The sequence below is a fragment of the Hordeum vulgare genome, chromosome 4H, assembly GCF_904849725.1.
Source record: "Hordeum vulgare subsp. vulgare chromosome 4H, MorexV3_pseudomolecules_assembly, whole genome shotgun sequence".
Taxonomy (NCBI): Eukaryota; Viridiplantae; Streptophyta; class Magnoliopsida; order Poales; family Poaceae; genus Hordeum; species Hordeum vulgare.
The window spans coordinates 557859618-557875778 of record NC_058521.1 but is presented as its reverse complement, the minus strand read 5'-3'; the positions used below and the strand labels follow the sequence as shown (position 1 = coordinate 557875778).

The 16161-nt window shown below is 47.8% G+C and overlaps 1 protein-coding gene across 1 annotated transcript; it reads right to left on the bottom strand.

Moving 5' to 3' along the window:
* Positions 1–1704: 1704 nt before the first annotated feature.
* On the bottom strand, positions 1705–10463 carry LOC123449499 (serine/threonine-protein kinase EDR1). Its single transcript, XM_045126743.1, has 13 exons — positions 9764–10463; positions 8383–8805; positions 6572–6675; positions 5163–6418; positions 4846–4886; positions 4611–4679; positions 4399–4499; positions 3755–3833; positions 3578–3676; positions 3413–3481; positions 3252–3301; positions 2377–2553; positions 1705–2263 (listed from the first exon to the last, which is right to left on the bottom strand). The coding sequence occupies exons 1-13, from the start codon at positions 10196–10198 to the stop codon at positions 2125–2127; spliced, it is 3042 nt and encodes a 1013-aa protein (XP_044982678.1). The 5' UTR covers positions 10199–10463; the 3' UTR covers positions 1705–2124.
* Positions 10464–16161: the final 5698 nt, after the last annotated feature.

Here is a 16161-nt window from a genome sequence, read left to right as displayed (position 1 = left end):
ACGTGGCGCAGTGAAGCTCCGCCGGTGGCACACGTCGAGGTGCTGCCATGGAGCTCGCCGCGCGGAGTTGCATTGTGTTGTGTGCTCTGTGCCGGCGACGAAGTTGCATTGGAGCACTCTTCGGGTTATTGGAGCTCCGTCGCGGCGCGGCGTCAGAGCTGCAGTGAATCATGTCGGAAGGTCGTTCATCGGGGTTGCAATGGAGCCGCCGAAGTTGCAGTGAAGCGCACTGGAGCTCTGGTGAAGCACACTGGAGGTCGTCAAAACTTCGACGGTGTTGCAATGAAGCGTTGTCAGCGCTGCAATGGAGCGTCGTCGGCTCGGTCACAACGATGCAATGGAGCGTCGTCGGCTCGGTCACAGCGCTGCAACCATGGAGTCGTGTGTGTGGCGCTGTCATGGGAGCATATGATCGTACGGCTGGGAACATCAGATCCACGGCTGCCAACCCGACTGATTTCCTCAGGAAATCAGCCGGTTGATTTGCAGCAGCGACCTTTAAATATTCTTTTACTCTAAACTCGAAAAGGACATTTCTTATTTTTTAAAACGAGGGGTTCAAAACGGACACGCCCGGTCACTGACTGGACACGCCCACGGACGAGGTCATATTTGTCCAACTGCAGATGCTCTTACCTCGAGTGAAACTGTTCTGCCTACTTGTCTCTGTATGTGTTGCCATACAATACCGTCATTGCAGCTGGGATCTTGCAGACACATATTAGTACTCACATCATTGAATTTGTGTAGATTGGATGACTGCATAAACATAAGAGGCTCTAGACTTCTAGTTCACGGCGGGCATAAAACCCGATACCTGAAGCCCGAACCCAAACCCGTATAACCTGAATCCGAAAAACCCGATCATTATATCGGATATCAATAATTGAAACCCGAATTTAATTCAAGAAATTTGGGTAAAAGATCACGGTACCCGAATTACCCGAATAGTTTGGCAGCTCGGTAAAAATGCTCCACGTATAAAGAAGGTCAGCCTAAAAACTACCATCACTACTCGCAAATCTAGTTCGGGTTGCCAACCGCTAGGCCACACGGTCATGGTGTCACGCTCAACAGACTTCCTCGAGCCTCCACCACATGCGCAAGTGAAGCGCCGTGCGGATCCATCCCGCTAGCGGCCTCGTGTGATGTGAGGTGATGCTTCTATTTGGGTAATTTGGGAAAACCCGAATTTTCTGGTACCCGAATTGTCGGGTTCTTATATTTGTGGCTATATTTCGGGTTTCATTTTTCATAACCCGAATTTGCAAAACCCCGAATTATCCGACCTGATATTTTGGATAACCCGAACACCCATCCTGACTTCTAGTGCTAGCAGGACACTTGTAAAAACAACCAATTGCAAATTTAATCAAAGTGCAGGCCTGGAGTTCCAAGTGAAGTGGATCGAGTTTGTTCCATTAGTCTGTATCGTCACTGTTTAGATTTCAATCGAACTTGCACATGCGTGAGGCTCCCAAATCTGTCATCGCGCGGGTTATGGTTATAGCCGCCGTCCAAAGATGAGAACCGCCGTCCAAAGATGAAAATAGGCACCAGTTCGAGCACACCATGTTGAAGCATGATGTATGACGCCACAAGTAAACCAAACGCCGGTCCCCGGCTGATCGACACACAAACCAGTAAGTAAGCTGCCAAGAAAACTTTGCCCAGGACACGGTGGCGTCTTTTGAGATTCAGGACTGCACAAGTTAACTCATGTATATAACACTCAGCGCCGGTGGGCGACAGCCCGAGACAGCAACATCAACAGAACAAGTGTACTACTATATCTTTTACAAGCACAGTGCGATTAATTTAACTGATCCACTAGCAAGCACAGCCAGATATATAGGTACTCCCTCCGATCCATATTAAAGTTGTATCAAGTCTGCGTCAACTAATATGGATCAGAGCGAGTACTAATTTAACTGATCCACTAGCTTCCTAGAGGAAGGATCGCACCCGGTTGACAACAGATACTCTAAAGGCTGCCACTGGAGGGTTGTCGCGGCAGCAAGGATATGTCTACCTTATCTGGGCCGGGGCGCTCAATCTATCTACACAACGCGCTCACATTTGCAGGCCGCAGCAAGCAACAAATCCCTCCATACCTCTCGTCTGTCATGGGGTAGAGGAGTTCACCCAGATCTCTTGGGGCACAGGGGGGCTCTGCGTCTCCGCAGGCGAGGGGCTTACAAGCCTTTGGACCGTCTTCAGAGCAGTTGTTAACTGTGCAAATGAAGGACGCAGATTCGGATCCCTGCAGATTCATAAACCATGTAATATAGTAGCATCAGCAACATATATCTAAGCTCTTAAGACCTAACCAGGAAGGCATGAGATGAGCCAAGAGTGCTTTGGAAACTAACTTACTTTTGCCAGCACTCCCATATAATCCTAGCGACTAGAGGATCGATTTCCTTGGGGATATCAAGCCTTCGGTCCTGGAAGCCAACCGCTCCCACGACTTGCATCGGGTTCATCCCACCCCATGGCATTCTTAGTGTTGCCAGCTCCCACAAGATGACGCCAAAGCTGTAGACATCGCACCTGCATTACGGTAATGGTTGAGTAAGATTAACTAAGATGCCACACCACTTGAAGAAAAAAGAAAAAGAAAAGAAGACGAGACAAGCTGAAGGACTGTGATGGTCCTTCTAAAGTACTCCCCCCGTTCACAAATATAAGATGTTCTAACTTTTTTTTTAATCCGATGTATATAGACATGTTTTAGTGTGTTTGTTCACTCATTTCAGACCGTATGTACTACTATTTGTGAAGGGAGGGAGTAGTATCTTATCCCATCCCAACTCTAGGTGTCAAAACTCATAACATGCCTCTGAAGGCTAGTCACATACACACATAGTTGTTATACAAAAATACAGTGTTAGATCTGTTATCCACTACTCTTTTTTTTTTTTTTTGAAACGGCTCCACTACTATTTTCATGTCAATGTATGTGTGGTGTCTACGATGCTGCCCTGTAAACGCTAAGCCGTACTGGAGCCAATTGACAGCTATCGTCATTTTCCAGTTCAAGCTTGGGTAATGTCACTCTGTTTATGCTCTCAACATATAAAGCAAGTGTTACCCTCCTTGCTAAGCGAAAAAAAAGGAGAAATGGAAACACAACAACTGAAATGGGAGGATCACTGATTCACATAGAACTATTCTGAATGAGTAAGTAAACAAGACTTGCAAGGGCATGAAGCAAATAGTTTGAATGAAAGGCGTCAAGAATCACTCACTTTTCATTTGATTGCTCATTCCGCAAGACCTCAGGTGCCATCCACTCAGGCTGGTGGAATAAAATTTTAGATTAAAAAACAGAACTAGAAAGTATTTACTGTGACTAAAGAAACTGAAAATCGTCCTGTAATAGTACATATTAGAGATGCTAGTTACTTACAGTTCCAGCAGTTGATTTGGATGATAAAAATGTGCTGTGCTTCAACCGTGAAAGTCCAAAATCACAAACCTGCCTCATGTTATTGGTGAACCAACAGACCAAACCCAACATTAATATGACAGAGCCATCAAGTTCTAATTGTTAAAATGCAAAAGGAGAACACACCTTGACATTCCAATTATTATCAACCAGCAAGTTAGGTGATTTAAGATCCCGGTGAACAATTGTTGGTACACTAGTGTGCAGACAATTCATGCCCTTGGCCTTATGAGAAAACAGTCATCTACATAAGAAGGGGCAAATAAACAAAATGCCAAGAAATTATAGAAGATTTGTCCATACCACATCAATGGCCATCTTAATCCTCCGCTTCTCGTCAATTTGGCAGCCAGGACGGTGAAGGATCTTATATAAACTTCCCCTACGCAAGGAAATAACAATGAAATCAAGGGTGGGCCATCAAACTTGAACCAATAAATCCATTATTATAGACTTATTTAAGACTGGAACACAAGTTACATGACATTATGCTAGAGCCATATGCCACCTCCAGTAAACCAAAATAATTCTGTTCATCAGATTTTATGAATCCAACTAACAGACGTATTTTTCCAATAAAGTAGCATGTAGCACCTTCAGTATTAGGTGCCAATTCAAAGCTAAGTATTAAAAGGAACTTCTCGTGTAGGAAATTTCCTCAATGATATCTGTACCCAGATACTTCTAAGCAGTGGCGTAGCAAGCCTACTGAAGGAGCCTGGCAAGGCCTACTCACTGGAACGCTGGCAACTATTGGCCCCAACAACATCACTATTAATCCCCTACATAACAACGATATTTAAGGGGGACTAGCCAGAGCAGCCCGGGCAGCTACCTGGGGTCAAGAGCTAGCTCCACCCCTGCTTCTAAGTTGTAACTTGATTCAGGAAAAGCAAGAGATTATACCAAGGCACGCATAAAATTAGATAGGTACAAAACTGGTATACCTTGGAAGATACTCAGACACAATAGATAAGTTTGGAGGGCGTGTAACAGCACCCATAAAGAGAACGATATTTGGATGGCGCAGTCGACGCATAATCCGCACCTTGGGAAGAGAATATATGCAATTACAAAAAGAAGAGCATCAAGAATGAATTAAGCCAGAATATACAGTATACACCGAGTACTCATAGAAAAAACGTATAATTTCACCTACTTCACTTCGAAATTCATCCAAAGCATCACCATAGAAATCTTGATCCAAGAATTTCTTCACAGCTACTTCCTGCAAATAAACAGAAAGTTCAGTGCGCTGACAGAACCAACTTAAGAAGGAAAAAGTGAAGATAGTCCATGATTTGGTCTCCATCATGTCGACCATTTCATGCATGTAACATCCTGTAAAAAGGGCCAATCTCAAGATATACAAACAAAGGGAAATAACTGCTTACTGTTCCATTCCAATCAGCACGATACACCTCTCCGTATGAACCTATTAGGAGGAAGCAATTCATTCAATTATTTCTCACGGAGAACTAAAAAGATGCAAGTTCGCAGTAAATTGGCTCTTAATAGCGCAAAGATTAGAAGTACATAATTGAGCCACACTAATAATTTGGCAGTGTATGAGAAGTATAATATAAATATATAAATATTTCTCCCTGTTCAACTTGTTAGTGCAGAGGATCTTCCCAGAAATACCTAAGCCAATCCTTTCACCAATCACAATATGTAAGGAACACATCAAATCTTGGTTGCAAAGAAATACCTAAGCCAATCCTTTCACCAATCACAAGATCTTCCCAGAGAATTTCACATTCAGAAACATCATCGAACACACAATCAAGCCTGTGTGACCTGGCAGAGGATGGTGAAATAGATTCTGGATTTCTTGATGGCATTGACACGTCCATGAATCTGTCGTGTGGAGATTTCTTTGGATCAGGAGGCAACTTCTTATGGTCTTGCTTTCCGTCGAAGTTAGCTTCACGTTCTTTTGCTTGGTTCTGAACTGAATTAGTCGGAATCCTTCGTTCAGCAGAATCACCCCATTTGTGTCTTCCAAATGGTGGTTGATCCTCCAGTCTAGAACCTGTAGGACCTTTGCTCAAATCACCACGCATAGCTATTTCAGCAGCCTTCCCAATCTCAGCTACAGAAGGCATCTTCATGGCAGAGGAACCAGCCATAAAACTGTCATTATTATGAGCTGCCGCTGCATGTGATCCATCATTGCGTGCTCCAATATTAAGATTAGTATTATTTGCAGCAGATCGTGGCACCTGCGGTGATGATACAACATTATCACCAACATTTCTACGTGCAAATGAGTCCTGAACATAGTTGTACTGCTTGTTGTTGGAAACATCATTGTAAGGGGACCAGTTTTTCATAACCAATCTTTGCTGTGGCCTTCCGGTGCTAGGTACTACATTTTCTCTACGCCTTTGTAACTCGTTGTTTCTATTATCTGGCCCGTTGAATGGTACTGAAGCTTTCTTTGACTCAATACGCCCAAAAGGATTAAGCTCAGCAAATAGGTTATTGGACTCTGTATTTTCCTGGTGACCTGGGCTTAGTTTTATATTCCCGGCCCCAGGATGTTCTCCTCCTGGGGGTACAACTTTATGCTGAGACGATGTACCAGCAGAAGTTGACGGCTCATCTGATTGCGCACGAGAAACTAATGTCCAAGAACCATCAAAAACGTCTGCAGCAGTAACAGATGGTGTACCACTGGAAGAGGTTTGTGAATGTGTTATGGCTGCCTCTTTCTCGTATCCAGATTGACTACCCGATATCCAATCACCACTGTTTAACAAAGGTAGTTGGTCACCTTTATGTTCAAGTGGCAATGCATTGGCACCCAGAGTAGGATAAATGGTACTTGATGACCCAGCCATTTGATTCTGTGCAGGTCTCTGGCCAAGTTTATGGTTAGAATTCGACGAACTGCCCTTCCAACTTAAGACATCTGCTGGAATAAGAGCACCAGGAGCAGCCATCAGATCTACCAAAAACTCCCTGTAGGTTGCAGCACAAAAACTATTTACCAAACTTGACAAAACAAATGAATTAAAATATATCGGCAATAGTGGTAGCAGATGCACTTGGATTGTGCTTCTCTGAGAAATTACTATGCCGTGAACAAATCACAACGCCCAATCTTGTCAATACCTTTCTTTATCCACCTTTATTATGTTAACAGCATCATCCTCATCACCGGTGTAATTACTCCCTTTGACAAGTTTGCATGGAACACCAACACTATCAGCAAGAATCTGCACAAAGAGCCACATCAGCTATAAGAATGCTACGTATGTTAGGAAAATGAACAGGTCTAGTGACACGTTCAATATATTTGGGTTTTTCTGCATTTGCTCTTTTGCCTCTCAAGCAATGTTTGATCTCTGTCAGTTAATTTTTATACAGAAATAATAAATTCATAAGTTAGTAATGAATACAATATCATCATGTTACTCTCTTCTGTCTGATAGGTTCATGGAGAAACACATGTAAACACATTATAACCCACTCAAATGGCTAACTACATCAATAATTTGATATAATTCCACAGAACATGGTGACATCAGTCAATCCTGTAACAAGGTACAAAGACACTTCTTTCACAAGACATAACGTAGGTAAGCACGTGGCCTGTAGTAAATAATAAACAAATAAACATGTCAAACAACAAAGCAAGTATTTTAGGTAAAGATTGATCCTCCCTTCTATATTAGGCAGAAGTGCTGACTAATTTAAATTTTTACAGCAAGACATCCTAAGTTAGCGAACAAATTTATACTGATGTTATCTAGAGTCCAGACATCGTAATAACCAAAAGAGTTCCAAGTATGGAAGCTGTCCAAACCGAAGCCCAGCGGAACCATCATATTAGCTCATAGATGTTTCTTTTCCTACCCTCTATTCCGCCACAGCCACATGTTGGGCCAGGTACCTCTATGGCTCTATCCATGTGAAGCCGGTGCTGGTGTCAAGCTGTGTAGTACTGGCTGCAGATGCCACCTGGGGTCTATATAATTTATTGGTTGCCCAGTTCCCAGTTGACAATGATAAATAGATGGAAATGGAGCAAGGATAGTGGTTAAACTTAACTTCGGTCAAAAAACAGTGAAATAAATGTACACATAGGTTCAAGGTTAACTTTGTGGGTGAGTGAGTCCATTGGCATTAGGTTTTACCATCCAGATCAGGGTGGCTATCGGTGTGGGCTTAATATATTTGTCCAAGCCATGGACTAGGAACTGGTTGAAGATTGATAAAACTGCACTTTTCAAAGGTCTGCCTGGTATAAATAAGACTGGAGAGGGATGAAAATGGAGCACAAACTTCCCGTCTATTCCAGATTTTTTTTGGAAATAGAGCACGGAAACGGAAATGTACAAAGCGGAAGCTAAAACGGTAACGGAACGGCGTGTTCCGGCGTAACTCCTGCAGAAACAGAAATTCATATCCACACATGCGGAAATATCCGATTATCTTCAGTCTGTATGGGTCCAGCCCATACACATTTTGGCCCAACCAAATCATATCCGCAAAAAACTAATCATCCACTACTTATGTAATCCTCGTCCCTCCGACTACACGCCTCCTACTCCCATCCTCCATGCCTGCTCAATGGCACACCTCGTTGCCTCTTCGTTGGCGCATAATTGAACAAGTTCGTTGGTTTGGTTGTGTTTTTTTGTATGGTCCAAGGGGTTTTGAGTTCCGTCAAAATTTCACTTAACATATTTGCTCTATATTCGTTTCCAGCAGTGTATGCTTCCATAATCATCTCCAGTATTTCAGTATTTGTTTCTGCTTCGGCTTAAAAATACGAAAACAAATGTGGCATCACTCAATTTCGTCGCTTCCACTCCGCTTTCATCCAAATGAGACATATTCTACAATTCTGAGGGAATGACAGGGGTACTACACGTGCACTTCCCGACATACACACATAGAGAGGGAGGGAGGGAGCTGACCTTGAAAAGTAGAGCACGGTGACGAGACAACCCTAATTTAATGCAGCCAATCGGCAACAAGCTAGTATGTAGTGAGGTTCTCAGCTGAGTGCTTGTCTCCAACCACCTTGCAAGCATGGCATTTGCATCTTTCACAGGTCCACCTAGATTATCTGTAACAAGATCAGCTATCCTTTGCACTAGGAGTGTAATATTTGCAACAGGGAAGTCCAACAAGATGCATTGCGCCACTTGCTCCATCTCCTGCAAGGCAGTATCAACGGCTCGGTTGATTACAATGACTTCAAAGCCCAGGTCCCCGATGCCTGTTTGAAGGTCTTCTAGTGATGGCATCTTCCCCTGCCTAGAGGATTCCATAGAGGGGTCAAATATGTCGTAGAAACCATCGACAACTTTCTCATTATAATCGAGAACGTTGTAGTCCTGGAAATCAGAATGGAGCACAATTGTAAATACACTCGCATAGAATTCGAGATTAATTGGTAAATCAAAGAGGGGGAAACACAGATATTTGCCTAGCAAAGGATAATAGCTACAACAACAAAGCAGCAGTGAATAGTATCTGGCACACTAAGTATATAAATGACATCAATATAACACACCTCGAAAAAAAAATAACACGTAGAAAAAGCTAGATGAGATCCAGCAGAGAATATTTTTTTTATAGATGTATATGGCAAATGGACAGCACATTTTGTTGAATGCTGAGCATGTAAGCTGAATTGCGGTCAGGAAAGAACACCGATATCTGTCTTCTCTCTATAAATAGGAAGCAGTAACAAATAGCATATCTATAGCTTGATGTGGTTGAATGAGCCACAAGCACCTCTAGCCTGGATCATTTCCATTGCCTTCTTAGTGTTTTCTACTTCTGCAGTCCACTAGCACGTGTGCAGCTGCTAACTGGTATAGAGAGGTAGCTGGTAGCACCTCTCTTCTCTGATGTGATTTTGCACTGTGGACCGATTTGAAGCTTGCTAGCAATCCAGATACAGCTACTAGCCCGCTGCTGGTGCTCTCCTACAAACCTCATTGACTGAGTTTAAATACAAGTACAGTCATATGAACAGAAATTACTTACTATATTCTACCTGAAAAAACTTTACTTATTTAGACAATGATAGAGCCTAGAAGTATGGGTTAAAGTTGTATAAATCGTGGGGGTGAACTAGCTAGCAGGTAGCACCACCGGAATCTGCCTCGACATTTGTTTGAACCATAAATCTTGATCCACATTAAGTTCGTCAATTCTGGAGACCAGCGTAATTAAGCAACCGAGACCTAATAGTACTAGTTTGTCATTAGAGATTCTGAACCGTGCGGTTCAGCATTCCAGCTCAGCAGCTCGAATGGAATCCAGCGGTGAGGAGTGGAGCCTCACCCAGTAGCGGCGGGAGAGCGAGTCGGCGGTGTGGCCGTCGTCCCGGGCGGCGGCGAAGCGGTCGCCCCCGCCGAGGCTCATGAGCTTGGCGTCCCTGATCTGGTCCCTGTCCCGGTCCCCCGCGCAGTCGCTGTTGGACGCCGACAGCGCCATGGCCAGCTGCATCTGGAACTCCTCCTCCGAGTACATGTAGTCGTCCCCGCCCGCTCCGCCTCCCCCTCTCCCACCAACCGGCGCCGTGGGCGTCGCCGCCGGCGCGGAAGGGGAGGGGGAGGAGGCCGTCGGGGCCGGCGCGGCGGAGGACAGCGCGGGCGCCGGCGCCGTGCCCGACGGGGAGCTCGCCGGCGAGGTCGACGACGGCTGCGGCTGCGACGAGGAGGCGGGGTCGCTGGACCGGTGCTGCCACTTGATCTTGCTCTTGAACAGGTTCTTCATCTTCGCTCAGCCAGGGGCTCCGAGTTCCCCCGCCCGCAGGTTTTTATCTGGCTGGCTGCAGGGCGCGTGGAGCGATGATCGACGGGGAGGGGCGGAAGAAAGTCTCCGTGTCGTGATCGCGTCGCCACCGCCAGGAGGAGGGGGACGGGGCGGGGGAAGGTGGGGAAAGCTTGCTCGGTAAGCGAGCGAGCGGGCAGATGTTTCCGAGGGGGGAGACTGCGAAAACGCGGTGTTGTGGGGTGACCTCTGCTGGGGGCTTTGGGCCGAGTTTCCGGGGGTGTTTACCCGACGAAACCGCCGGGTTTAGCACCACGCGAGTAAAGTTCACGCGGGCGGCGGGCGGCGGGCGGCGGGCGGCGGGCGGGAGCCACTGGAGACTGCGACGCGAGTGCAGCAGACCGGCGGGGGAGCCGGCCGCGGGTCGTGGGCCGGGGCCCGTCTCCCGGCGTGGTCATGTGTCGTGTGGGGGCACTGATGGGGATTGGGGGGAGGGACTTGTGGTGGACGATGACGTGCAGATAGACTAAGTCTAAAAAAAATCTTGAACTCTTAGGCCAAGTCCACCGTGCGACCCCAAACGGACATCCGTTTTATCCGAATTATGTCCGTTTGGGTAGGGAGATGGGTCGTGTCCGGCCCTGTCCTGGGATGCGCTGGACGTGCGCCCAGCGCGCGGTCGCATCCGTTTGCCCTACCTTGTCCGCCTCCAAAAGAACAACGCTTCAAATACTAGCGGCCTAGTTCACGCCAGCGCCCCTAGTTCACGCCGGCAACACAGTCAGCGGCCTACGCGTCCTCGCCGGCAACAAAGCCAGCAACCGACAACACAGTCAGCCTACAAAATGAATAGTTTTGTTTGCCGACAACACATCCAACGGCCTACACGTCCTCTCCGGCAACAAAGCAAGCGGCCGACAACACATCCAGCCTCCAAAATGAATAGTTTTGTTTGCCGGCAACACAGCCAGCGGGCGGCAACACAGCCAGCCTCCAAAATAAATCTGTTTCTCGCCGGCACCCAGCCAGCGGCCTAGCGGGCGGCACCCATGCCAGCCTCCAAAAAAGAACGGCCACGTCCGATCGGACGACCTAGTTCAGGCCGTCGGCGTCGAACATCTCCTTCTGCCTGGCCTCAAACCAGCTCCTCGTCTTCTCGCTCTTCTTGGTCAAGTCCACGCCCATGATCGCAAGGGCCACCTCCTTCGCTTTGGTTGCGGCATTCGTGGCCTCGATGTCGAGCTGCCTCTTCCCGGCCTCGACATTGGCGGCCTCGATGTCGAGCTGCCTTTGTCGGGCCGCCTCCTCCAGGTCGATCTTCCTCTTCTTCGCCGCCTCCTCCATCTCAAGCTTCTTCCTTTGAAGCTCCAGGTATTGCTTCATTTGCTCGTCCTTGCTTTGCCGCTTATTATCGTCCCTCATGTCTTTTTGAGACATCATGCCATGCAAAGTCTCATGCAAGGCCATGGATGCGGCATCACGTATGTCGTCCATCCTGGAGTTGGTCTTGCCCATCGGCCTCTTCAACGCCTCGCCATCTCCACCTCCGGCGAACTTGGCCGTCTTCTTGCCTCTCTTCCTTTGAAGTTCACCATATTGATCCTTAAACTTAGGGCAATTGTTGATGATCGCCCAACAATGTGTAAGAGTGAATGGCTTGTCATTGTGTCGGGCCTTGAATGCTTCCAAAGATTGAAATGCCTACACCACATGATCAACAAGATTTGGACATGCAAACATATACAAGGCCGAATCAAGGAAAGGACTAGGATGAGGAGAGCATACCATGTCCCCAATGCCGAGACCACTCACGAGCCGTGCTTCAACGCTCTCCAATGCGGCGCAATACTTGTTGCACTCTTGTTGGATGAACAACCACCTCTTTTGAATCGAGGTGATGCCACGTTCGCTTGTGATTTGATAGGGCTCAAACATCTTCCTTTCATGGAAAGTTTTGCGGACTCTCGTCCAAAAAACTAGGCCCTTTTGTTGTGCGCCCGTCCTCGGATCTTGGCTAATCTCCATCCAACAATTGCAAATCAACTTGTCCTCATCTTGGGTGTATTAACCCGTGCGAATGCTCTTCTTCCTCGTTTGTGCTTCCGCTCTTTGGGTGAGCTCGTCGATGAACAATGGCTCACCACTAATATCAATGTCATGGCCTTCATCTTCATCACCATCACCTTCGCAATAGATGTCATTGTCTTCATGCCACGAGTCACCATGGTCGTATTCAGCACAGTCGTCGGCCTCTTCATCGGCAACGAACTGGGCGCGGCCATCCTGACTTTGGGTCTCCTCAGGATCGTAGGCAGGGACATGCCCGCCGTTGTAGATCACATCCTCCATGAACTGGGTGCAGTAGTGGTCGTCGGGCGGTGCCATTGGTGTTGGCATTTCGTCGAACAAGACGCGGGGGGCAGCATGGTGCCCACAAACGGCGGCCGTGCTTGCTTTCTTTGCATCTCGATGGACGGCCGACCGCCGCTGATGGACCCAGGTGTGACGTTGAGGTCGATGTAGGCCGAGGGGTGTGGGTGGAAGGCGCGATCATGCTCACGTCCGGCGACCCCGAGAAACGGGTGTGGGCACCGTGCCTTGGCGGGGGAAGCCGGGCGACATAGGCGTGGTCCGCGACGTCGGCGACTGGCAGTGCGGAGACCGGGCGACCGACGAGCCTATGCTCGCCGGGCCGACGGCCGCTGCAGAGAAACCGGTCGGACGACAAATGCCAAGCATGAGGAGGGTGTGCGCTTTGTTGACGATGGCCTCCTTCTCCTCGACCTTGGCCTTTCGCCGTGCGGCCTCCATCGCATCGCACTCGGCAGAGAACTTGCGCGCGGCGGCGTTGTCCTTCACGACCGCCCTCCGGTTCCTCCTCTTCACCGATTCCGCGTCCAACTTGGCGATCTCCTCCGGCGTGCACTCCGCCTGCGGCTTCCTTGGCCTTCTTCTTCTTGGCCATTCCGGACTGGTCAATAGCCGGGCCGCCGGAATTCGGATGGGCGTCGACCATGGATGGGGGAGAGAGAGGGACGGCGGGACATGGGAGGGTTTGGGGGGGGGGGATGACGCCAAAGGGGGCGGGGGTGGGTTTTACTTTGTGCCACCGATAGGCGGGCCAGGGGCGGACAAGCGCGCGCGTCCCGCCTGTCTGCGCGCTGTCCGTTTTCACTCAAAATCGACACAAAGTTGGGCCGGGTGGGTCAAAAGCGGACACAAAACGGACAAAAGTCCGTTTGCTCCTGCGCGCTGGGCTGTTTGTTTCGTCCGTTTTACCCCAAACGGACGCGCGCAGACAGGATGGGGTCGCGCGGTGGAGTTGGCCTTAGAGCCGGTTGAAATCAAACCTTAAACTTACAATCCCTAAAATTGACACCCTGTACTTAGCAATTTCAGTCAATTCCAACCCTAAATCGACCCTAGACTATTTGTCGCACCGGGAAAAAGGTCGATCCAGGTCAGGATCAGCTACTTCTATCACTGATTGTGGCCCACATGTCATCTCTATCTTCTTCCTCTCTCACTCCCTCTCATGTGCAGATCCTCATGCATCTGTACAATATTATTGACTTATTGCGGTGGTCTGTGCTACCAACTGGAAGTGGCTTAGACGGAGGATGGGATTAGCATTCTAGTTACTCGGGATATCTATTCCTATACATGAGGTGCCCTTCAACAACACTACCAACATGCACGACCTCGTCATTTCCAGCCCTGGTGATTGTCATGTGTGCCTCGTCGTCGTATTGCGCCCGTCGTTCTACTTGGCGCCCCACGTGCATCGCGGATACAAAAAAGACACATGAGAGTCTGCTTCAACCATCGACATTCAACCAAACACATTACGTGCACAAGCATACAACCACAAATTTCAGTCAAAATCATCTCGGGTTGCCTCTCTGGCCGCGCTCGGTGCAGGAGCACTAGTTTCCGCGACCTTGCCACCGACTCCCGCATATGGCGCGAGTCCTGCCTTGCCTTGTGGCCGTTCGTCCCCGCCTTCCTCGACCCTACATGTTGCTACCATACCAGCGACAACTTTCACTGCGAGCTCTTCACAGGTGCGTTTCCAAATCCCAATCCTAACGATGATAACAGCGATGGGGACAACAACATTCACCATCCTAGTCGACTCGTCTCGGCTCTGGGCATGCGCCACAAGGAGGTCTACATCACACGTCGTTGAGACGAACGCCTAGTGAGCAAACAAGAACAGATGAGAGATATTGAGAGGAGAAGATGAATATGACAAGTAGGAGCGCATAGCCAGTGAAAGAAGGGATAATACCGGCTAGGATCGACCTTTTTCCCGGTGCGACAAATAGTCTAGGGTCGATTTAGGGTTGAAATTGATCGGGATTGCTAAGTACAGGGTGTCAATTTCAGGGATTGTAAGTTTAAGGTTTAATTCCGTCCGCCTCTATGAGTTCAAGTTTTTTTCAAACTTTACTCTCTGCATATACAATGTGTCGGCGTCGTGTTCCACCATGGTGGGGGCTCAATCGGCGGGTCTCCGGCGAGATCCACATCGCCTGACTCGGATCACGACGTCCAGACGGGTTGGGTTGGCCATTCGACAGCCCCCCGCGGTCCTCGTTGCCGCGCGCACGAACTTTGAGGCTGGCTCGGAAGTAGTCGAAGATCACAGCCGGCAAGCCCTCGGTGAAGTTATCCGCATAGTGAGTGCTCACGCGCCTCGTCAAGAGAGACATGGTCGCATACGAAGTGGAGGTTGACTTCGACACATTTAGTGTGTTGGTGCGGAAACGGGTTGTTCAAAAGGTACATCGTGACAGAAGACAGGTGTTGCTCGTCATCAGACACGTCGGAGTTTGGTGGGGAGTTGGCGCAACCAACGAGATTTCGTCACGGGGTTAGTGGCACGCGCTCGGACACAGACCAATGTCTAGTGCTTCGAGGACCATAAGATGACCAAAAATGGATTTGCATGTGTCTGGGTACCCTATCTCGATTGCCATCAGAGTGGTAATGATGTGGAGGAAAAGAGCAATATGGCTAGCCGTGAGGATGGTATCATCTACGTAGATAAAAACGTAGGCGACGAATGTATCTCAATGTGAAATGAGAAGGGGGTCTAATTTTGAGACGACAAACCTCATGGACACAAGGTAGGTGGTGAAACGAGGGAACCATGCTCGCGACATGTTATAGAATATAAAGTGATTTGTGGAGACGGTGGTAGGGATGGATTGAGTCAAGAAAGTCAAATGGTTGGTTGTTGTACACGATCTCAGCCAAATGCCCATGTAAGAAGGCACTTTTCACCGATGGATAGGCCAATAAGAGCTCATAGCAATGTTAGGTACGGTGAGGATCATCGCGTATTTGATCAATGGGCTAAATGTCTCTCTCTAGTCGATGTCGACCTGTTGGGTGAAACTGCATATGTAAGTGCATCTAGTGTCCCTTAGTGATTTTGATGGTTTGAAGGTTAAGAGATTGATATGTTTGTAAGTGTACACAGGCTCTATAAGTCGTTGATGAGTTTGAGTTATTTGATGAATATCGACCCCTAAAAATGTATGTCTTCGGGTGAAGACTTTGGTCATTTCTTGAAGACTTTGATCGCGAAGAAATTGCAAAGAAATTGATATTCCTCATGAAGATATTGAAGATGAGGAATTCGGTGTGTCCCGAAGAAAATACTCTGAAGACTTTGAAGCTTGAAGATTTACTTTTTGTGTTTCATTTTCTTTATTCTTGAGTCATATGAACACCGTACTGTTAAAGGGGGTCGAGGTAAAACTATGGAAATAATGCCCTCATGATTCTCAATCCAAACCTACACCTATCAAATCCTCAAAGTGAGGAACATGAGAGACACGAGGACTTTCACAGTTGAAAGTTCCGACCGTTGCCGCGCAACGCGCCACCTGTCCCAAATCTTATCCACCCAACGATCATATCATTAAGGGCATTTATGTTAAATCATGTCGTAATGC